The sequence below is a fragment of the Indicator indicator genome, unplaced genomic scaffold (genome assembly GCF_027791375.1).
Source record: "Indicator indicator isolate 239-I01 unplaced genomic scaffold, UM_Iind_1.1 iindUn_scaffold_52, whole genome shotgun sequence".
Lineage (NCBI taxonomy): Eukaryota > Metazoa > Chordata > Aves > Piciformes > Indicatoridae > Indicator > Indicator indicator.
In genome coordinates, this window is record NW_026539187.1 from 214,113 (window position 1) to 236,974 (window position 22,862).

A 22,862-nucleotide genomic window follows, 5' to 3' on the forward strand; every position below is an offset into this window, starting at 1 on the left:
TTTTTTTCTAAGACATCTGGTGACAGGGAGGGGGAAAAAATCAGCCTTCTAAAGAGTGGGCTGGCTTCAGCCCAAATAATTTCTCTTCATAAATTATCCTCTGCTCATTTGCTACACATTCAATTACCTGAGATCCATTTAATATATAACTGGAATCAGTGTTGGGTCCTGTCCTGTTCAACATCTTCAACAATGGCATTGATAAGGGGGACAGACAGACAGAGTCTGCTCAGCTGGTTTGCTGATGACACCAAACTGGAGGCTTGGCTGAGACACCTGAAGGCTGTGAGGCCATGCAGAGACTTGGACAGGCTGAGAGCTGGGCAGAGAGGAACCTGCTGAGGTTCAACAGGAGAAGTGCAGAGTCCTGCAGCTGGGAAGGAAGAAGAAACTGCAGCAGGACAGGGTGGGAGGGGATCTGCTGGAGAGCAGCCCCAAGGAGAAGGAGCTGGGAGTGCTGGTGGGCAGCAAGTTCTGCATGGCACAGCAATGTGCCCTGGGGGCCAAGAAGGCCAAGGGGAGCCTGGGCTGCATTCAGAGGAGTGTGGCCAGCAGAGCCAGGGAGGTTCTCCTCCCCCTCTCCTCTGCCCTGCTGAGACCTCCCCTGGAATATTGCATCCAGCTCTGGGCTCCCCAGGTCAGGAGGGACAGGGATCTGCTGGAGAGAGTGCAAGGGAGGGCTGCAAGGATGCTGAAGGGCCTGGAGCACTGCCTGGGGAGGAGAGGCTGAGAGCCCTGGGGGTGTTTAGTGTGGAGAGGAGAAGGCTGAGAGGGATCTGATCAATGTCTATCAATAGCTGAGGGCTGGGGGTCAGGAGGGAGGGGACAGGGACAGGCTCTGCTCAGTTGTGCTCTGGGATAGGGCAATGGATGGAAACTGCAGCACAGGAGGTTCCACCTCAACAGGAGGAGGAACTTTTTCACTGTGAGCAGGCTGCCCAGAGAGGTTGTGGAGTCTCCTTCTCTGGAGCCTTCCCAGCCCTGTCTGGATGTGTTCCTGTGTGCCCTGTGCTGGATTCTATGGTCCTGCTCTGGCAGGGGGCTTAGACTGGAAGATCTTTGGAGGTCCCTTCCAACCCCTAACATCCTCTGATCTGTAGTGTTTTAGCCATTTACCTTGCACTTGAGCACAAATAGAACAGGTCAGGTTTTTATCTTACTTCGTAGGGGGGTATGTGGAAGCCAGCTGCTCTGTTTCCCCTCTCATGAAGTCTCTGTAAATCAAAAGTTTCTTCAATGCCAATTTTCCTGCAGTTCTCAAGGGAATTATTTGATGTAAGTGGGCACAAGAAGAACTTGAACAAGGGAGGGGTGTTGTGACCTCCTAGTTGGTCTGTGGGGACAGGGCTTATCCCAGTGGTGGCTTGGAGGAATCTTGCTTTGGCTTGGTCTCCTGAAATCATATTTGTAGCACTAGCTCACCTGTTGTGTGCTGAGTCCATAATCCTAAATCTGGGTCAAATCTGAGGGATGGCCAAGTCTCTTCTTTGCTGCTCAGAGTTCGGCTCTGAACATCATCTTGGTATTCTTTCAGTTTTGTGGGTTTTGATTGGGCTTGTCTTGTCTGTTACACCTTGAACTCTTGGCTGGTGTGGAGGAGGTGATGTGAGGCCTTCTGTGAGGGTACAGATCTGCCTGGCACAGCTGGTGGTGTGTTGCTTTTCATCTCAATACTGACAATTTGGTGCATTGTGAAGCTCCTAAAAGAAAAAGAAAAAAAAAAAAAAAGAAGAAATGGAACCTGTTCCCTTTTGGGTCACTCTTCTTTGGAGCTGGAACTAACCACAAGTGAATCTATTTTACCTTTGTGTGCTAGCTGGCTGGAGGAGAAATCAGGATGAACTCTGCAGTTGCAGGAAATAAGGGAGTATTGCAAAGAGGCTGCTGCTAATTGGCAGATGAAGACTTCCTTTCTCTCACTCCCAGCTGAATTCCTTTCCCTCCTATTGATTTCCTTTTGCTGATTTGCAAAGAGCTCTGTAAGGAAGGCTGAGGATATGGTAGGAAGAATACAGATGAGCAAGCTGGTGCTCACAACTCCTTTAAAGCTCTTTCAACCTTGGGAGGAATAAATGTTGCATTGATACAGCTGTTCAGTAGGTGCCCTTTGGTGTGTGGTGTGTGTATAAACCCTCTCTCATCGCCTGCTAATACTTAAAAACAAGAAAAAAAACCCAGCCCCAACAAAAACCCTGAGCTTCCAAGAAGTACAGCAATTGGAAGTGAGGGGATTCTGCCCCTCTGCTCTGCTCAAACCCCACCTGCTGCACTGCCTCCAGTTCTGGGGAACATGGAGCTGTTGGAATGGGTCCAGAGGAGGCCACCAAGATGATCAGAGGGCTGGAGAAGCTCTGCTGTGGGGACAGGCTGGGAGAGTTGGGGCTGTTCAGCCTGGAGAGGAGAAGGCTCCAGGGAGACCTCAGAGCAGCCTTCCAGTACCTGAAGGGGTACTAAGAAAGCTGGGGAGGGACTTTGCACAAGGGCTTGTAGTGACAGGATGAGAGGGAATAGATTGAAGCTTGAGGAAGGCAGATTGAGCCTGGAGATGAGGAAGAAATTCTTTCTAGTGAGGATAGGGAGACACTGGCACAGGTTACCCAAGGAGGCTGTGGCTGCCTCCTCCCTGGAGGTGTTCAGGCCAGGTTGGATGAAGCCTGGAGCAGCCTGGTGTAGTAGGTGTTCCTGCCCATGGCATGGGGGTTGGAACCAGATGATCTTTAAGATCCCTTCTGACCCCAAACCATACTATGAACCTATGAATTTATGAACTGCATGGTGAGCACTTAGAGGAAGTCCCAGTTCATCCCAAAATAAGCCAGTGCTCTAATTTTCAGATTGTGAAATAAACCCAAAGTTCATAAAGCAGAGTGGATTGAAACACTGCTTTGGTCTTGGGTAATATCCTGCCCCTTAATGCCCTTTACTAAGGCAGACTGGGTCATCTCCTCTACCAAGCATCTCTTTCCAAAAGCAGAGCTGTCTTGCTTCCCATGTGCTGCTTCTGGCCAGGCCTTCTTGGAGCTGTAATGCTCACAGGCCCTTGGCTGAGCTGAGCCAACTCAGCACTGCAGCAGAAGACCTTACACTTGGCCCACTTGGGTGTCTGCCAGTTCAGTGATGTTAAGTGGCTTAGGGAAAGAGTTCACAATCACCAGAGCTGCTGGAAAAACTGATTTGGGGATGAAAGAAGGTATGTGCACACTTCTTCTGTTGAGCACTTGATGGTTGCCATCCAGAGGGACCTTGACAGGCTGTAGAGCTGGGCCCAAGCCAACCTCATGAAGTTCACCAAGGGCAAGGTCCTGCAGCTGGGTCAGGGCAATCCCAGGCACTGCTATAGGCTGGGCAGGGACTGGCTGGAGAGCAGCCCTGAAGAAAAGGCCTTGGGGGTGCTGGGGGAGGAGAAGCTCAGCAGGAGCCAGCAGGGAGCACCTGCAGCCCAGAGAGCCAAGCAGAGCCTGGGCTGCAGCAAGAGAAGTGTGGCCAGCAGGGCCAGGGAGGGGATTCTGCCCCTCTGCTCCACTCTGCTCAGACCCCACCTGGAGCTCTGTGCCCAGTTCTGGAGCCTCTGTTCCAGGAAGGCTCTGGAGGGGCTGGAAGGTGTCCAGAGAAGGGCCATGAGGATGAGCAGAGGGCTGGAGCTGCTCTGCTCTGCAGACAGCCTGAGAGAGTTGGGGTTGTGCAGGCTGGAGAGGAGAAGGCTCCCAGGAGACCTTCTGGTGGCCTTCCAAGGATCTGAAGGGGACTCCAAGAAAGCTGGGGAGGGACTTTTGAGGGTGTCAGGGAGTGATAGGACTGGGGGGAATGGAGCAAAGCTCAAGTGGGGAGATTGAGATTAGACTTTAGGAAGAAGTTGTTCCCCATGAGGGTGGTGAGAGCCTGGCAGAGGTTGCCCAGGGAGGTGGTGGAAGCCTCATCCCTGGAGGTTTTTGCAGCCAGGCTGGATGTGGCTGTGAGCAACCTGCTGTGGTGTGAGGTGTCCCTGGCCATGGCAGGGGGGTTGGAACTGGCTGAGCCTGGAGGTCCCTTCCAACCCTGACAATTCTGTGATTCTATAGTTGTGTAGAAATTCAAGTGGTGTCCTCTCAGCCTATCCAAATTTCAGTGGAGGAAGAGAGGCCTTGGTGGCATTTGATGGTATTTATTCTGAGCTCTCCATCTTCAATGCAGTTAAATTGGATTTACTGTCAACTAAATATTGGCTCCTGCACAAAATGCTAAAACATCTGCATTCAGGTTGTGCACTGACCAAGCAATGCTGAGAGGTGGTTCCCTGTGGATTATTGACATGTGTGGTGAAAAACTTAAGATACTTCAGGCTCCTTTTCCTTGCCTTTAAACCAAGGGCTGGATGTCAAGTCAAAAGCTCCCATTCTCCAAAGGTGCTCTCATTCTTCTACCAGGTGCAGTCACAGGTAGGATTTTTGGCATGGCTGAGCTTGGTCAGCACTTTCAGAGCCATCTCCTTCCAAGCACTAAGGCTTGGTGCTGTGATTGCTTATTTGAAATGGAGTCATCTGTCACAGCCCAGCACCAGTTGTGTACTCTGCAAGCTGCTGCAAGGCCCCTGTGATCTTTGTTGTGGTTTAAGCCTTATTAAGAGTTGGATGCAGTAAATTCAGCTTTCAAAGCTGTTTTGACAGGGGTATGACCTTCTTAGCCATGTATTAATCTTGCAAGGTGCACTCTGTACTCGTGGTGCTGTGCAAGTAAAGCTGCATTGACCCTTTCCTTAGTGAGAAATAGCTTTAGAGAGGTTCTCTTTGGGGTGAGAGATACAAAATTGCAGGACAGCCTCTAGTTTCATGTAGGAGCAAAGTCTCTTTTTTCTCTTCCTCTCATCCCTTGAATATATCTTTCAAGCTACCTTGATGGATCAAGGCTGTTAGAATCCTGTGTTTTCACTAAGGAAAGATGGAGGTGACAGGAGGGGATAGAGTGGACCCTCAGCAAGGTCACTGATGGCACCAAACTGTGCTGCCACCCAACCATCTGGACAGGCTGAGAGCTGGCTGCAGGCAAACCTCATGAAGTCCAATAAGGACAAGGTCAGGGCCCTGCATCTGGGGAGGAACAGCAGCAGGCATCAGAACAGGCTAGGGGTGATCCTGCTGGGAAGCAGCTCCATGGAGAAAGACCTTGGAGTGCTGGTGGGCAGCAAGTTCTGCATGGGACAGCAATGTGCCCTTGTGGCCAAGAGAGCCAATGGGATCCTGGGGTGCAGCAAGAAAAGTGTGGCCAGCAGGGCTGGGGAGGTTCTGCTGCCCCTCTGCTCTGCCCTGCTGAGACCACCCCTGGAATGCTGTGTCCAGTTCTGGGCTCCCCAGGTCAAGAGAGACAGAGACCTGCTGGAGAGAGTCCAAGGGAGAGCCAGGAGGATGATTTGGGGACTTGAGCATCTCCCCTGTGAAGAGACACTGAGAGCCCTGGGGCTGTTTAGTGTGGAGAGGAGAAGGCTGAGAGGGATCTGATCAATGTCTATCAATAGCTGAGGGCTGGGGGTCAGGATGGAAGGGGTCAGGCTCCTTTGAGTAGTACCCAGGGACAGGACAAGGCACAACAGGTCCAAGCTGGACCCCAGGAGGTTCCACCTCAACATGAGGAAAAACTTTTGGTGTGAGGCTGTTGGAGGCCTGGAGCAGGCTGCCCAGAGAGGTTGTGGAGTCTCCCTCTCTGGAGCCTTTCCAGCCCCACCTGGATGTGTTCCTGTGTGCCCTGCCCTGGGTGCCCTGCTCTGGCAGAGGGGTTGGGCTGGATGATCTCTGGAAGTCCCTTCCAACTCATAACATTCTGTGACAAGCTGGGAGTGCTTCAAAGTGATGGAAAGTCAGGGGCAGGATTAAGTCCACAAGGTGCAGCAGCTTCAGATGAAGTCATGACTTAAAGCATCGAAGTCACCTATGTGACATGAATCCTGTCTGAAAGGAAATGTTCTTATCCCTACTGATCAGTGACAGACTCAGCAAGAGATTTGTGTAGTTTTGGTCTGAGTTTGCTACAAAGAGAGAATTTCAGAGCCTACCTGGGCAAAAGTGTTCTTGTTCAACAGTAAATGGGACATGTTGCTGAAGGTTCTCTTGAAGGAGTGGAAAGCTGCAGTCCCCTGACAGACAGCTGTGAGATCAGGCAGGGTTGGAAGGGACCTCAAGGATCATCCAGTTCCAACCCCCCTGCCATGGGTAGGGACACCTCACACAGGATCAGGCTGGCCAGAGCCTCATCCAGCCTGGCCTTAAACACCTCCAGGGATGGAGCCTCAACCACCTCCCTGGACAACCCATTCCAGGCTCTCACCACTCTCATGGGGAAGAACTTCTTCCTCATGTGCAGCCTGAATCTCCCCACTTCCAGCTTTATTCTATTTCCCCCAGTCCTGTCACTACCTGATATCCTAAAAAGTCCCTCCCCAGCTTTCTTGGAGTCCCCTTCAGATCCTGGAAGGCCACAAGGAGGTCTCCTGGGAGCCTTCTCTTCTCCAGACAGCCCCAACTCTTTCAGTCTGTCCTCATAGCAGAGCAGCTCCAGCCCTCTGCTCATCCTGGTGGCCCTTCTCTGGACACCTTCCAGCACCTGCAGATCCCTCTTGTAATAGAGGCTCCAGAACTGGACACAGAGCTCCAGGTGGGGTCTCACCAGAGCAGAGGGGGAGAATCCCCTCCCTTGACCTGCTGGCCACACTTCTCTTGATGCAGCCCAGGCTCTGGTTGGCTTTCTGGGCTGCAAGTGCACATTGACAGCTCCTGTTGAGCTTCTCATCCCCCAGCACCCCCAAGTCCCTCTCCTCAGGGCTGCTCTCCAGCCAGTCCCTGCCCAGCCTGGATCTGTGCTTGGGATTGTCCTGACCCAGCTGCAGGACCTTGCCCTTGGCCTTGTTGAACCTCAGGAGGTTGGCTTGTGCCCAGCTCTGCAGCCTGCCCAGGTCCCTCTGGATGGATCCCTTCCCTCCAGCCTGCCCAGGTCCCTCTGGAGGGATCCCTTCCCTCCAGCCTGCCCAGGTCCCTCTGGATGGATCCCTTCCCTCCAGCCTGCCCAGGTCCCTCTGGAGGGATCCCTTCCCGCCAGCCTGCCCAGGTCCCTCTGGATGGCAGGGGAATGCTGCTGAGGTTTTGCTTGGGCTGTCTGGTAGAGTTGTATGTGCATGAGAAAAACAACCCAATCCCCCTCCACCTTGCCTCTTCCAACAACAACAAAAAGCTCACAACCAGCTAGCTGTGAAGAGCTGGAATTCTCCTCACTTGGATAGGGAGGGACTGTGGGCTGAGGGAATTCTCAGAAGTTTGATGGCAGCAGTAAGTGAGAGAGTTCAGCTGAAGGTGTTGCAATTTGACCCCAAACTGTATCTTACAGAACCTCCTTTACCCATCAGTGCAAGAGAGGTTGCTACTCTGACACCTCTGTTTGGCATTCCCCAGTTCAGTCAGCAATGGAACTCAGCTTGGCCTTGGATAACCTGAGTGCCAGAGCCAAGCTGACCAAGCACACTGCAGCCAAGATCAAGTCTGAAAGCTCAAATGACAATTGAAGGAAGAGGTGCAGGTGAACTCCCAAGGTGTGGCTAGAGAGACAGACCCTTTGCCTATCACAGAACACAGCTGGTTGGAAGGGACCTTCAGAGGGCTGGAGCACCTCCCCTGTGGGGACAGGCTGGGAGAGTTGGGGCTGTTCAGCCTGGAGAAGAGAAGGCTCCAGGGAGACCTTAGAGTAACCTTCCAGTACCTAAGGGGGCTACAAGAAGGCTGGGAAAGGACTTTTGATAAGGGCTTGGAGTGATAGGATGAGAGGGAATGGATTGAAGCTTGAGGAGGGCAGATTGAGACTGGAGGTTAGGGAGAAATTTTTGCCAGTGAGGGTGGGGAGACACTGGCACAGGTTGCCCAGGGAGGCTGTGGATGCCCCCACACTGAGGGTGCTGGTGGATGAGAAGCTCACCAGGAGCCAGCAGTGACTCTACCACCTCCCTGGGCAGCACATCCCATGGCCAATCTCTCTTTCTGGGAAGAACTTTCTCCTCACCTCCAGCCTAACCTTCCCCCTGCACAGCTTGAGACTGTGTCCTCTTGTTCTGGTGCTGGGTGCCTGGGAGCAGAGCCCAACCCCCACCTGGCTCCAACCTCCCTTCAGGCAGTTGTAGAGAGCAATGAGGTCTGCCCTGAGCCTCCTCTTCTCCAGGCTAAACACCCCCAGCTCCCTCAGCCTCTCCTCACAGGGCTGTGCTCCAGACTCCTCCCCAGCCTTGCTGCCCTTCTCTGGACACCTTCCAGCATCTCAACATCTCTCTTGAATTGAGGAGCCCAGAACTGGACACAGCACTCAAGGTGTGGCCTGAGCAGTGCTGAGCACAGGGCAGGATGACTTCCCTGCTCCTGCTGGCCACACTGTTCCTGATGCAGGCCAGGATGCCATTGGCCTTCTTGGCCAGCTGGGCACACTGCTGGCTCCTGTTCAGCTGCTGTCAGTACCCCCAGGTCCCTTTCTGCCTGGAGCATTGAGGTCTGCCCTCAGCTCTCTTTTCTGCTGACTAAACACTTCCTCAGCTGCTCCCCTCAAGACCTGGTCTGCAGAGCTGCAGTCCTCCTGCTCTGTGCAGCTTCTGGGTGCCGTTCTTGTGTTCTGAGACCTGAACAGATGTGTCCTTCAGGGCATGGCTCTGGGAAAGCCTGGCTAAGGATGTGAGGTGGTGGAGTTGCTCTGGCTGGGTGAGAGCAACCAGAGTGTATTGAGCTGTGCCTAGTCAGGGAAGGAGAATGAGTTGCAGGTGTGTGGGTAAGAGTTAAGGGACAGCTAATCTGGGTGACACTGGGGTGGGTCTTTACCGCAGGCCATCTGAGCAGGAAGAGGAAATGGGTGAGGCTTCTACAGGTAGCTTAAAGCAGCCTCACCATGACATGCCCTGATTCTCCTGGGGGACTTCCAAGTACCCTGCTGGGAGGTCGACACAGTGAGGCACAGACAGCCTCGGGGGCTCCTGCAGTGCATTGATGTTACTTTTTGCCACATGGTGGAGGACCCTGTGAGAAGTGTGCTGCTGCACCTTGTGCTACTGACCAGAGAAGTCAGTACTGGTCAGAGGTGTGAAGGTTGGGAGTCAGCCTTGGCTGCAGTGACCAAGAGATGAGGGGATTCAAAGTTGTGCAAGGAAGTGGCACAGCAAGAGCTGGGATTGCAACCTTGGACTTGAGGAGAGTTCATTTTAATCTACTCAGAGATCTGCTTGGAGGAATCCCCTGGGTTAGGGCTTTAGAATGTGGGGGGCCAAGGGGGCAAGAGAGCTGGCTCAATATTAATACATCCCTGTGAACAGGAAATCAAGCAAGGGAGGCAAGAGACCTGTGTGGATGTGTGAGGAGCTTCTGGAAAAACTCAAATGGAAGAAGGCAGATTCCAGCTAGTGGAAAATGACTGGCCATGAGGGGGGTGGGGGGAATAGGAGTGTTGGCAGAGTGCTTAGAGGTGCTGCAAGGAAATCTGAGGCCCTCTTGGAGTTGAATCTGGTAAAGGCTGTTTAAAAAAAAAAAAAAAAAAAAAGGCTTCTTGAAGTCCATCAGCAGGGAAGGGAACAGCAGGCAGAAGGTGGAGCTGCTGCTGGAGTGCTGAGGGAGCTGGCTGAGGTTAGTGCCAAGCCACTCTGTTTCTGGAGGGTCAGGGAGGACAGGGGAGGTGCTTGAGGGCTGGAGGAAAAATGTCTCTCCAGCCTTCAAAGAGGCCAAGAAGAGGAGCCAGGAAACCAGAGCCCTCACCTCCATCCCTGGAACAGCTCATTCTGGAGGCCATCTCTCAGCAGGTGGGGAAGAAGAAGATTATCAGGAGCAGTCAGCATGGATTCATGGAATGATGCCTGACCACTCTGACAGCCTTCTCTGGGGGTGTGCCCAGCTGGGTGGGTGAGGGGAGAGCAGTGGATGTTGTCTGCCTGGACTTCAGCAAGGCTTTGGACACTGTCTCCCATCACAGCCTGACAGGGAAGCTCAGGAGGTGTGGGATAGAGGAGTGGACATGAGGTGGGTTGAGAACTGGCTGAAGGATAGAGCTCAGAGGGTTGTGACCAATGGTGCAGGATCTAGCTGGAGGCCTGTGGCTGGTGGTAGTCCCCAGGGGTCACTGCTGGGTCCAGGCTTGTTCAACATCTTCATCAGTGACCTGGATGAAGGCACAGAGGGGACCCTCAGCCAGTTTGCTGGTGGCACCAAACTGGGAGCAGTGGCTGCCAACCCTCAGGCTGTGCTGCCAGCCAGCCAGAGCTGGACAGGCTGAGAGCTGGGCAGAGGGAACCTCCTGAAGTTCAACAAGGACAAGGGAAGAGTCCTGCACCTGGGGAGGAACAACCTCCTGCAGCAGGACAGGTGAGACAGTGGCAGAGGTTGCCCAGGGAGGTGGTGGAAGCCTCATCCCTGGAGGTTTTTACAGCCAGGCTGGATGTGGCTATGAGCAACCTGCTGGAGTGTGAGGTGTCCCTGCCCATGGCAGGGGGGTTGGAACTGGTGGATGATCCTTGAGGTCCCTTCCAATGCTGACAATTCTATGATTCTATGGATCTAAGGATGTGGGAGTGCTGGTGGACAAGTTTAGCATGAATCAGTGATGTGGCCTCTTGCCCAGAAAGGCCAATGGCATTACTGGGGTGCTGAGGCCTCTTCTGGAGTATTGTGTCCAGTTCTGGGCTCCCCAGTTCAGGAGGGACAGGAAACTACTGGAAAGAGTCCAAGGGAGGGACCCAAAAAGGGGATTAGGAGACTTAGAACACCTCTCTTACAGGGAGAGGCTGAGAGATGTGGGGTTGTTAGCCTGGAGAAGACTCAGAGGGGATCTCATCAATGCTTATCAGTATTGAAAGGGTGGCTGTCAGGAGGATGAGGTCAGAGTCTTTTCAGTGGTAGCCAGTGATAAGACAAGAGAATGGACACAAACTAGAACACAGGAGGTTTCACTTGAATTTAAGGAGAAACTTCTTTGGTGTGAGGCTGCTGGAGGCCTGGAGCAGGCTGCCCAGAGAGGTTGTGGAGTCTCCTTCTCTGGAGCCTTTCCAAACTCACCTGGACACATTCCTGTGCAACATGATGTAGGTGAATTGGTGTGATCTAGAGGAACCTGCCCTAGCAGGGGAGGGTTGGACTGGCTGATTTCTGCAGCTCCTTTCCAAACCTCCCCCTCCTGCCCCCCCATTCTGTTATTCTACCTTGAGCTCTTCTCTGCAAACTGCCAGTGCAGAGTCAGCAGAGCAGAGCCCATGGCTTGTTGAATTGAGAAGCCTCCCCTTTGACCTTCTCCAAGAGCATACTTTCTGGCTGCTAATCTCTGGGCTGTCAGAGGCAAAGCCACTGAACATCTCTGTTCCACCAGCATGCTGTGCTCCAGCCTGTGAACTGTGACCTCCCCCTACCAGCAGTTTAACTCCTGCCTGCCTGGGAGCCCCTCCTGCCTGCCTGGGAGCCCCTCCTGCCTGCCTGGGAGCCCCTCCTGCCTGCCTGGGAGCCCCTCCTGCCTGCCTGGGAGCCCCTCCTGCCTGCCTGGGAGCCCCTCCTGCCTGCCTGGGAGCCCCTCCTGCCTGGAGCCCCTGCCTGGGAGCCCCTCCTGCCTGCCTGGGAGCCCCTCCTGCCTGCCTGGGAGCCCCTCCTGCCTGCCTGGGAGCCCCTCCTGCCTGCCTGGGAGCCCCTCCTGCCTGCCTGGGAGCCCCTCCTGCCTGCCTGGGAGCCCCTCCTGCCTGCCTTCTCCTTTCAGTATTTATGACTCTAGCACAGTCACATTTCCTCAGGTTGCCCGTTCAGGCTCACTCACTGCTAGAAGGACACTGAAGGGCTGGAGCAGGTCCAGAGAAGGCAAGGAAGCTGGAGAAGAGTCTGGGGAGGAGCAGCTGAAGGAACTGGAGGTGTTTGGTCTGGAGAAGGGGAGGCTGAGAGGAGACCTCATTGCTCTCTACAGCTCCTTGAAAGGAGGTTGGAGTGAGGTGGGGGTTGTGCTCTTCTCCCAAGTTATTCAGTGGTAGGATGAGAGGAAATGGGCTAAGCTTGTGCCAGGGGAACTTTTAGGCTGGAAATGTTCTCAAAGGTCTCTTCCAACCTGCTTGATTCTGTGAGAATAGAAAAAATGCCTTGCTGAGGGTGTCTGGAGACAGGCCAAGGGGGAATGGTTTGAAGCTGAGGCAGAGCAGGGTCAGACTGGAGCTGAGGGAGAAGTTCTGCAGGGTGAGGGTGGTGAGACTCTGGCACAGGCTGCCCAGGGAGGCTGTGGCTGCCTCCTCCCTGGGGGTGGTCAAGGCCAGGTTGGATGAGGAGCAATCAAGTCTAGTTAAGAGGTATCCCTGCCTGTGGCAGGGGGTTGGAGTAGATGAGCTCTGAGGTCCCTTCCAACCTGAGCCACTCTATGAACTCCAGTAGACTGGAACAGCATCTCTTTGAGGGAGAATCCTTGTAAACACAGCAGGGTAGTGCTGTGTGGTTTAACACTTTGTCCTGTTGAGTCTGAGGAAAAATGAGAGGTCAGTGGCGGGTGGAAATCTGTTAAAAGAGAGTGTGGGTTAAAAGAGAAAAGTCTCTTCCTTGGGTTTTAAAGAAGCTTCTCCTTTTGTTCTGTAGACTTCTCCTTGCTGGATAGGTGGAAACACGGAACCATTGACTGGGTTTACATGGAGAGGTGGATGTGAACGGGAAACCACTGGCATTCAGATCTGGAGTGAAGTGTTTGTAATTGATAAACCCAATGGAACAAAGGTGAGTGCTTGATTTAGGGGGGGTGTGTGGAAGGATTGGGTGCCCCTCTTTGTATGCCTTTCATGCTTGAGGGGCTCATGAGTCACCTCAGAGAGTTGTCTCTGCCTTCAAGCCAGAGTTCCCTGCTGGATTGTAAGGTTGAGTCCTGTTCTGAGAGTTGTCTGTCTTGGCCATGGGTGCTGTGGTCAGGCTGGTGGGTGGCATATCCTGGAGGTGTTGTCTGGGTGTGGTGTTTCACAAAGGCTGTGCCGAGAAGAGCTCTGTGCCACGGTGGTGTTGAGAGGTGAGGATGTGTTCTAGCTTGTAGCTGAGCTGTTGGAGTGGCTCTAAGTACTGGGAACAGCTTCAGGGGCTGGAAGCTTGGCCTTTAGCTGTTAAGCTGCATGAATCTGTTCAAAAAAGGCTGAAAGTGGGGTAAAAGGCATTAATTCTTTCCATCTTTTTTTTAACTTGTAAGTTACCCAGCTCCAGCCAAGCTGTGTAGTTAATCTTCATGCTGAAACCAAGTGTTAATGTCTGTCAGTAAATATTTCTTGAGCCACTGGTGTTCTCCTCAAGCATAATTTACCTTCTGGAAGGTTAATTTACCTTCCAGAGCTTTTGCATTTGCAAAGCAGACTTCTGATGGCTGATTACTGTGGGCCACTGATCTTAAACAGGTAGTGGCTGAGGGGTGTGCCAGAGGCTTACTGAATTTCATAGCTAACCAAACAGTTTTCTGGCTAGGAAAAAAAAAAAAAAAAACAATCCAGTGAAGCTGTGAAGATCTCTTTGTGCTCTGGGAACAAATCACTCCCTCCTCCTTGCTTATCAGTCACCTCTGCACTGAAAGGGAAGGGAGTTGTAGATCCCAAAAGGATGAACTGGACAGGCAAACTTCTCCTTCAGCTCACTTCATTCTTTGACATTCCAGCAGCAGTTAGCTTTTGTTCTCTTCTGAACATGAGGGCTTTGAGAGAACTCCATCTTTAAAAGTCATCATCTTACTCTTAGCTCTGCTGGGTTGTCAGCTGAGACTGAGGCTCTTCTGCTAAACAACAGCTGTCTGTGTGACTCTGCACTCTAACCCAGTGGGCTGAGGGAGGCTCCTTCTGTGGGAGAGGGTAACTGGTGTGTAGCAAGAGCAAGGACTGAAGGTTGATGATGACATGGCCCTCTGGTTTGGGCAGCTGTGGAGGGAGGTGTGAGCAGAAAGCCGCCTGAGGCTTAATAGGTATGGGGACAGCACCTTGCTCTGTTTGAAACAGAATCTATCCCAGGGGCCTGGAGCTTGCAAGTGTGAATGGTTTGGTTAACTGCTGCTGCTCTCTCCAACTCCCCAGGTTGCTGTACTACTCATGGATACCCAAGGTGCCTTTGATAGCCAATCCACTATCAAAGACTGTGCAACGGTTTTTGCTCTCAGCACCATGACCAGCTCTGTCCAGGTGAGATGCCTGTGCTGGCAAGGAGGACACAGGCTTGGCCTTGCAGTGCTGCCCAAAGCTTGGACTAGAGCCATACATTCTCATGGAATGGGTTGGGTTGGAAGGGACTTCAATGATCATCTAGTTCTAACCCTTTGTCATGGGTTAGACTCCTACCAGCCCAGGTTGCTTCAAGGCCTCATCCAACCTGGCCTTGAACATCTCCAGGCAGGAGGCAGCCACAGCCTCCCTGGGCAACCTACTCCAGAGTCTCATCTCCCTCCTACTGAAGAACTTCTCCCTCATCTCCAGTCTAACCCTGCTCTGCCTCAGCTTCAAACCATTCCCCCTTGGCCTGTCTCCAGACACCCTCAGCAAAAGTCTCTCTGCAGCCTTCCTGCAGGATCCCTTCAGCTATTGCAAGGCAGCTCTGAGGTCCCCCTGGAGCCTTCTCCTCTCCAGGCTGCACACCCCCAGCTCCCTCAGCCTGGCCTCACAGCAGAGCTGCTCCAGCCCTTGGAGCATCTTTGTGGCCTCCTCTGGACTTGCTCCAGTGGTTCTATGTCCTTCTTCTGCTGGGAACACCAGAACTGGACCCACAGCAAGAAACAAAGAGCAAAGCACCTGTGCCAGTGTCTCCCCACCCTCACTGGCAAGGATCTCTTCCTAATCTCCAGTCTCAATCTGCCCTCCTCAAGTTTCAACCCATCCTCCCCCTTGTCCTATCACTCCAAGCCCCTTCCCAGCCTTCTTGTAGCCCCCTTAGGTACTGGAAGGTTACTCTGAGGTCTCCCTGGAGCCTTCTCCTCTCCAGGCTGAACAGCCCCAACTCTCCCAGCCTGTCCCCACAGGGGAGGTGCTCCAGCCCTCTGAAGGTCCCTTCCAACCAGCTGTGTTCTGTGATAGGCAAAGGGTCTGTCTCTCTAGCCACACCTTGGGAGTTCACCTGCACCTCTTCCTTCAATTGTCATTTGAGCTTTCAGACTTGATCTTGGCTGCAGTGTGCTTGGTCAGCTTGGCTCTGGCACTCAGGTTATCCAAGGCCAAGCTGAGTTCCATTGCTGACTGAACTGGGGAATGCCAAACAGAGGTGTCAGAGTAGCAACCTCTCTTGCACTGATGGGTAAAGGAGGTTCTGTAAGATACAGTTTGGGGTCAAATTGCAACACCTTCAGCTGAACTCTCTCACTTACTGCTGCCATCAAACTTCTGAGAATTCTTTTGTGCTGTGCCCAAAAGTACTTTCTAAGCTTGTGCCTTCAGTGTGCCAAAAGATGAGGAAAGTTTTGAAGGGTGACAAGTGACCTTCTTCAGAACTGCTGCAACATGAAGGCAGCAGGACTGTGCAGAACAGCACTGCTCTGTGGCATGGCTTGGGTGGCTTTGCTGTTCATTTGTTTTGTTCCTGTGGTTAGGCTAAGTTGTGGGGTAATGATGGGACTTGGGATTTGTTGCTGTTCAATAATCACACAGATTGCATTGGGTTGAAAGGGACCTTCAAAGGGCATCTTGCCCAACCCCCCTGCACTCAGCAGGGACACCTCCAGCTAGAGCAGGCTGCACAGGGACACAGCCAGGCTGAGCTTGGATGGCTCCAGGGCTGGGGCCTCAAGCACAGCCCTGGGCAGCCTGTGCCAGTGTCTCACCACTCTCCTTGGGCACAACTTCCTCCTCAGCTCCAACCTCAAGCTGCCCTGCTCCACTTTCAAAGCCCTGCCCCTGGGCCTAGCACTCCAAGCCCTTCTCAACAGTCCCTCCCCAGCCTGCCTGCAGCTCCCCTGCAGACATTGAAATGCAGCTCTGAGCTCTCCCTGCAGCCTTCTCCTCTGCAGGCTCAACAGCCCCAACTCTCCCAGCCTGTCCCCACAGCAGAGCTTCTCCAGCCCTCTCAGCATCTCTCTGGCCTCCTCTGGACCCTCTCCAGCAGCTCCAGGTCTCTCTTGTGTTGGGGGCCCCATAGCTGGGCACAGTCCTTGCAATCTCACCAAAGCAGAGTAGAGTGGAGTGACAGAATCCCTTCTCTGCATCTGCTGGTCATACTGCTTTGGCTGCAGCCCAGTCCTGCTGTTGAAAGAGTGACAAAACCTCCCTGGCTAACCCCAGATTTCTCTGGGAAGGTTTGAAAGCAAAAAAAAACTAAAACAAAACAACAACAAACCCAACAAACGTGAGCCAGTCCCCAGTGATTTCTGTTGCAGAGCTGCAGGAGTGCTGACTACTGGCACTTCAGGATGCCAAACAGAGCATCCTGCCCTTCTCAGCCCTCCTGTGCTGCATCTCTGGTGATTTGAAGCAGTTGACAGCCTTCTTCTGTTCTTTGATTGCTTCCTTCCTTGGAAAGAAGCTCTTACAATAATGTTGTAGGGTAGCTAGCAATGATTCTGTCCCTAGAACTCTGTGTAAGGGAAAGAGTCTTGTTTGAGATGCATTCTCTGACAGCTTTCTAGTTGCTGACTTTGCTGGAGAGGGTAAAGGTCCTCTGAAAGAGACTACAGCAATAGATGATAATGGCCTCACTGTCAGTCTTTCACTGTCTCCTGCAGGTGTACAACTTGTCACAGAATATTCAGGAAGATGACCTTCAACACTTACAGGTGAGAATCTGCTGGGTTGGTATGGAGCTGCCTCTGATCTGATGCTCTTGACATTGTTGTTGGAGTTGCTCTTAATGTAACAGGGATTCGGAAGCTGCCTGCTGCTCCCTGCAGAACCTTGGAGCTGACCTGATGCTTCAACTCAGAGCCACCTGTAAGAGCAGGGTTTGCAGACGTTCCCTCACACTCTGGTGTTCCAGCTGTGCCAGTGCAGAGGTGAAAGAGAGGCTTCTAGTCTGGCTAGATGTTACCTTTATGAAACACAGAATATTGAGGGTTGGAAGGGACCTCCAGAGGTCATCCAGCCCAACCCCCCTGCCAGAGCAGGGGCACACAGGAACACAGCCAGGTGGGCTTGGAAAGGCTCCAGAGAAGGAGACTCCACAACCTCTCTGGGCAGCCTGCTCCAGGCCTCCAGCAGCCTCACACTGACAAAGTTTTGCCTTCTCTTCCCTCCTGTGGCACCTCCTCTGCTCCAGCTTGCCCCCAGTGCCCCTTGTGCTGTCCTTGGCCATCCCTGAGCAGAGCCTGGCTCCAGCCCTGCACAGCTTTCTCCCCAGCAATGAGGGCAGCCCTCAGGCTCCTCTGCTCCAAGCTCCAAGCCCCGGAGCTCCCTCAGCCTGGCCTCACAAGGAAGATGTTCCACTGCCTGCAGCAGCTCTGGGGCTCTGTGCTGGACTCTATCAAGCAGTTCCCTGAGGTCCTTCTTGACCTGAGGGGCCCAGAACTGGACACAATATTCCAGATGTGGCCTCAGCAGAGCAGAGGAGAAAGAGAACCTCTCTCAACTTACTGACCGCAGCCCTTCTGATCCACCCCAAGACGCCCTTGGCCTTCTTGGCCAGAAGGGCAAAATCTGAAATTCCTGAAAAGATGAGAAAGGAAAATGATTTTCTGGAAGTACTTCCTGAGGAAATTGTAATGTTTCTCCTCCTTCCTGAAAACAGGAAAATGGGTGGTGTTTGTGGAGCAGTTTCTAAAGAGGTGTAGGATCCTGGGTCAAGGTGCAAAGGCTGTCTGCTCCCCAGAAGCCTTTTCTGGTTTTCAAAGTGAGGAACTTCTCCAGAGTTTCCTGTCTGTTGAGAAAGAAAAGCAAATGGAGAGCTGTCCTCTCTTTTCCTGCAGGCTGGAACATTGCTCCTTTAGTGGAATGCTGTGGTGAAAGGCCTCTGCATTCTGGCTTCATGTGAATTGGAGCAAGAACTTTATCTCCTTATCTTTAAACCCTGTAGCTTTAGAGGCTGGCCTTGGGTATTACCAAACACCTGCCTGTGCTCAGGCCCTGACCTTGCCACAGCTTGAAGCTGTTTTACACAGCTTCTGATTGAAAGGACTTCTGTCTTGGGCTCTGCTGCAAGAGCCTGGCTGCCAAGGCTGCAAGCAGATAGGAGAGCACCAACTAAACATAGCCTTGTGATGCTGTTCTCAGTTACCACAGTTGTGTCACTGGACCAACACTGCTCCCTCTCCACCCCCATGGCCTTCCACAAGCAAACCAACCCATCAGGCACTCCAAACAAAAGCAGAACACAAAGCCTCAGCTGATTATTTGAAAGTGAGACTTTCCTTCTGGCTTTTGGTCCTGTGACAGCCTCAGTGCCCTCTGAAAATCAGAAGGGAAGGAATCCCTTTCTGTCAGGCTGGAGGGGGAGGAAGGGAATCACAGAATCAACCAGGCTGGAAAAGACCTCAGAGATCACCAAGTCCCCAACCTATTACCTGATCCCTAACACCTCCTGACAACTAAACCATGGCTCCAAGGGACACATCCAAGCTTTTTTTGAACACTTCCAGGGGCAGTGACTCCACCACCTCCCTGAGCAGCACATCCCATGGCCAATTACTCTGTGAAGAAATGAACTCTTTCTGTGAAGAAAATAGAAGGGTAATAAACTCAAGCAGTGAGGAGAGGGACACCCAGGTGTGGAAGGCTAGGGCAAGGAGTTGTGAGCTGAGGGATTTCTGTTGCAAGAGGAACCTCTGTGTTTCTGAAAGGTGGTTTGTCTCTGGCTGCCTTTTCCATGTAGCAGGGAAGTGAATGGGGTAGGGAGTTTAGGATGAAAGGAGTTTAGGATCAAAGGAGCTGGTCTTGTGTGGCTGCTCAACCACTTTTGCTCAAAGCAACAAGAGCTTGAAAGTTAATTAGTGTTAGGTTGGCCTTTTAAGTTCTCAGGTGCTCTTGTGAGCTCTTAGCCATGAAACTTACCTGAGATGTTCCAGGGGTTGGTTTTAATGCAGGAGAACAGTTGCCTGGTACTGGAGGGTATTGCTGTGCTTCCTTCATCTTGACCTCCCAGGATGTGTAAGGAGGGTAGCACAGATCAACAACACCTGATGCTCTTGAGCTCTGCTGAAAGAGCCAGCACAACCCGTAATAATCTCTGTTCCCATGGGTTTTCTGGCCCACTGGCTCCAGTGAAGAGTGCTGCTGCTACTGAAGGTGGCGAAAGCAGCATGAAAAGGACAGCTGATGCTTGCCTTTTCCCTGGAAGGCAAGAACAATTATTACTTAAAATCATAGAATCATTGGGGTTGGAAAAAGGCCTCTGAGATCTCCCAGGCCAACCAGCAGCCCACCATCACCATGGCCACTTAGCCATGGTCACAATACCTCCAGGAATGGGGACTCCACCAGCTCCCTGGGCAGCCTGTGCCAATCCCTGACCACTCCTGCAGCAAACAAATTATCATAGAATTGTTGGGGTTGGAAGGGACCTCAAGGCTCAGCCAGTTCCAACCCCCCCTGCCATGGCCACCTCACACTCCAGCAGGTTGCTCACAGCCACATCCAGCCTGGCTGCAAAAACCTCCAGGGATGAGGCTTCCACCACCTCCCTGGGCAACCTCTGCCAGGCTCTCACCACCCTCATGGGGAACAACTTCTTCCTAATAACAAATCTCAATCTCCCCACTTCTACTTTTGCTCCATTCCCCCCACTCCTATCACTCCCTGACACCCTTAAAAGTCCCTCCCCAGCTTTCTTGGAGCCCCCTTCAGATCCTGGAAGGCCACAAGAAGGTCTCCTGGGAGCCTTCTGTTCTCCAGACTGAACAGCCCCAAACTCTTTCAGTCTGTTCTCATAGTAGAGGTGCTCCAGCCCTCTGAATCCTCATTGTTCCTCATCTCCAACCTAACCCTCCTCTGGTGCAACCTGAGATTGTTTCCTCTCCTTTTATCACCTGGTACTAGGGAGCAGAGACCAACTCTCACCTCATGGGCTGAAGGAGAGACCTGGGAAGCTGCTGAACTTGGCTTGTGTTTGAATGTCTGGTACCTTGACTCTAGCCAAGTTCCTTGAGATTTCCAGGAATAGATCTGTTGTGGGAAGGAAGGGACAAATGTTAGGCAGGCCTCTCTCCTCAGCCTTGGAAACCAGAGCTGGGGAATTGGGGAGTTCTTCTCTGACACTTAACTCCCCAGGCCACCCACTTCGAGCTGCAGTCATAGAATGGCACCAGTGGAAATCAAGCCTCCTTCCTGAGCTATCCTGAGGATTTGGGTAGCTGTGTTCTGGGGGTGTGTTGGCCATTCTTAACCCATGAGAGGATTTCAGATTAACAACAACAACAAAAATTAGAATCTTTTACAACAGAGAAATGTTTCTGCTTTTGTTTTGCCTTACCCTTACACTCTTCTTTCTCTTAGTTGTTTACAGAGTATGGAAGACTTGCTATGGAGGAGATTTACCAAAAGCCATTTCAGGTAATTATATATTAAATGGACCTCACAGGATCACAGATCAGAGGAGGTTAGGGGTTGGAAGGGACATCTGGAGAGCTTCCAGTCCAAGCCCCCCCTACCAGAGCAGGACCAGAGAGTCCAGCACAGGGCACACAGGAACACATCCAGACAGGGCTGCAAAGGCTCCAGAGAAGGAGACTCCACAACCTCTCTGGGCAGCCTGCTCCAGGCCTCTGGGACCCTCCCAGGGAAGAAGTTCCTCCTCCTGTTGAGGTGGAACCTCCTGTGCTGCAGTTTCCATCCCTTGCCCTTTGGCCTATCCCAGAGCACAACTGAGCAGAGCCTGTCCCTGTCCCCTCCCTCCTGACCCCCAGCCCTCAGCTATTGATAGACATTGATCAGATCCCTCTCAGCCTTCTCCTCTCCACACTAAACACCCCCAGGGCTCTCAGCCTCTCCTCCCCAGGCAGTGCTCCAGGCCCTTCAGCATCCTTGCAGCCCTCCCTTGCACTCTCTCCAGCAGATCCCTGTCCCTCCTGACCTGGGGAGCCCAGAGCTGGATGCAATATTCCAGGGGAGGTCTCAGCAGGGCAGAGGAGAGGGGGAGGAGAACCTCCCTGGCTCTGCTGGCCACACTCCTCTGAATGCAGCCCAGGCTCCCCTTGGCCTTCTTGGCCCCCAGGGCACATTGCTGTGCCATGCAGAACTTGCTGCCCACCAGCACTCCCAGCTCCTTCTCCTTGGGGCTGCTCTCCAGCAGATCCCCTCCCACCCTGTCCTGCTGCAGTTTCTTCTTCCTTCCCAGCTGCAGGACTCTGCACTTCTCCTGTTGAACCTCAGCAGGTTCCTCTCTGCCCAGCTCTCAGCCTGTCCAAGTCTCTGCATGGCCTCACAGCCTTCAGGTGTCTCAGCCAAGCCTCCAGTTTGGTATCATCAGCAAACCTGCTGAGCAGACTCTGTCTGTCTGTCTGTCACCTCATGAATGTCATTGATGAAGATGTTGAACAGGACAGGATCCAACACTGATCCCTGGGGGATCAGGTGGTTATATAGTAAATGGATCTCAGGCAGTTAATTGTGTAGCAAATGAGCAGAGGATAATCTATGAAGAAAAATTATTTGGGCTGAAGCCAGCCCATTTTTTACAAGACTGATATTTTTTTTTTTCCCTTGTCACATGTCTTGGAAAAAAAAATGTGGAAATACTGAGGAGTGTAGCTTTGTGGCTGATTTTCTAAGGTATGGGAGGAATGGAAGTGTCAAGTGATGTTCAGGCAGAATCACAGAATGTTAGGGATTGGAAGGGACCTCCAGAGATCATCCAGTCCAACCTCCCTGCCAGAGCAGACCTGAGGGGCCTGGAACTGGATACAATATTCCAGATGTGGCCTCAGCAGGGCAGAGTAGAAAGGGAGGAGAACCTTTCTCAACCTACTGACCATAGCCCTTCTGATCCACCCCAGGGTCCCCTTGGCCTTCTTGGCCACCAGGGCATCTTGCTGGCTCCTGGACATCCTTCTGTCCACCCAGGTCCCTTTCCCCTGTGCTGCTCTTCAACTGTCCCTTTGCAGTGTCTGGATAAGAGAAACCTTTCTGTGAACTCCCCACACTGTCAGCATCAAAATCTTCCCTCTGCTTAGTCCTGAAGATTTCCTCCTTCTGCAGCCTTCTAGTGAGCTCCACAGTGGTATTGAATCAGAGGATGGTAGTGGTTGGAAGGGATCTGCAGAGATCATCCAGCCCAACCCCCTGCCAGAGCTGGGCACCCAGGGCAGGGCACACAGGAACACAGCCAGGTGGGGTTGGAAAGGCTCCAGAGAAGGAGACTCCACAACCTCTCTGGGCAGCCTGCTCCAGACCTCCAGCAGCCTCACACCAAAGAAGTTTCTCCTCATGTTGAGGTGGAACCTCCTGGGTTCCAGCTTGGACCTGTTGTGTCTTGTCCTGTCCCTGGGCACCACCAAGCAGAGCCTGGAGCCTTCCTCCTGACCCCCAGCCCTCAGCTATTGATAGACATTGATCAGATCCCTCTCAGCCTTCTCCTCTCCACACTAAACAGCTCCAGGGCTCTCAGCCTTTCTTCCTAAGAGAGACATTAAGGAGAAGAGTCTTGTGCTGCTCCCTTACTCATCACTCTTTAAGCTATGGTTGGACTTTGCTGGTGCTCCATGGTTCTGAGTAAAGGTCATGGGGACTGTAAGAACTGAGGAAGGCCATGCTGCATTGGGACTTGGAGCATGACTGATTTCAAAGGTGCTGGACTAGAGAATGGTTTGAGGCTACTTCTGTTCAGTAAAGGCTCAGCTCTCTTCCATCCTGAGCTGTATCCTCCTTAGCCTATAAGGGTACTGCTTGATTGCTGTTAATGGTGAGTTTGTAGACTCCTGTGTCTCTAAAACATTCACCTGCAAGTGTGACTCCCCCACCCCCAGCATTCTTGTGGCTGGCTCAGGCAAGATGCATTCTTTGTAAAGCA

General features: G+C 52.6%; 1 protein-coding gene across 1 annotated transcript in view; it reads left to right on the forward strand.

The window, feature by feature from the left end:
* Positions 1-22,862, forward strand: part of ATL2 (atlastin GTPase 2) — a 67,699-nt gene that overhangs the window by 26,468 nt on the left and 18,369 nt on the right. The window contains exons 3-6 of the mRNA XM_054398389.1: positions 12,570-12,704; positions 14,027-14,131; positions 16,654-16,704; positions 20,351-20,407. Coding sequence (XP_054254364.1) covers positions 12,570-12,704; positions 14,027-14,131; positions 16,654-16,704; positions 20,351-20,407 — 348 coding nt within the window. The remainder of the gene's footprint in view (positions 1-12,569; positions 12,705-14,026; positions 14,132-16,653; positions 16,705-20,350; positions 20,408-22,862) is intronic.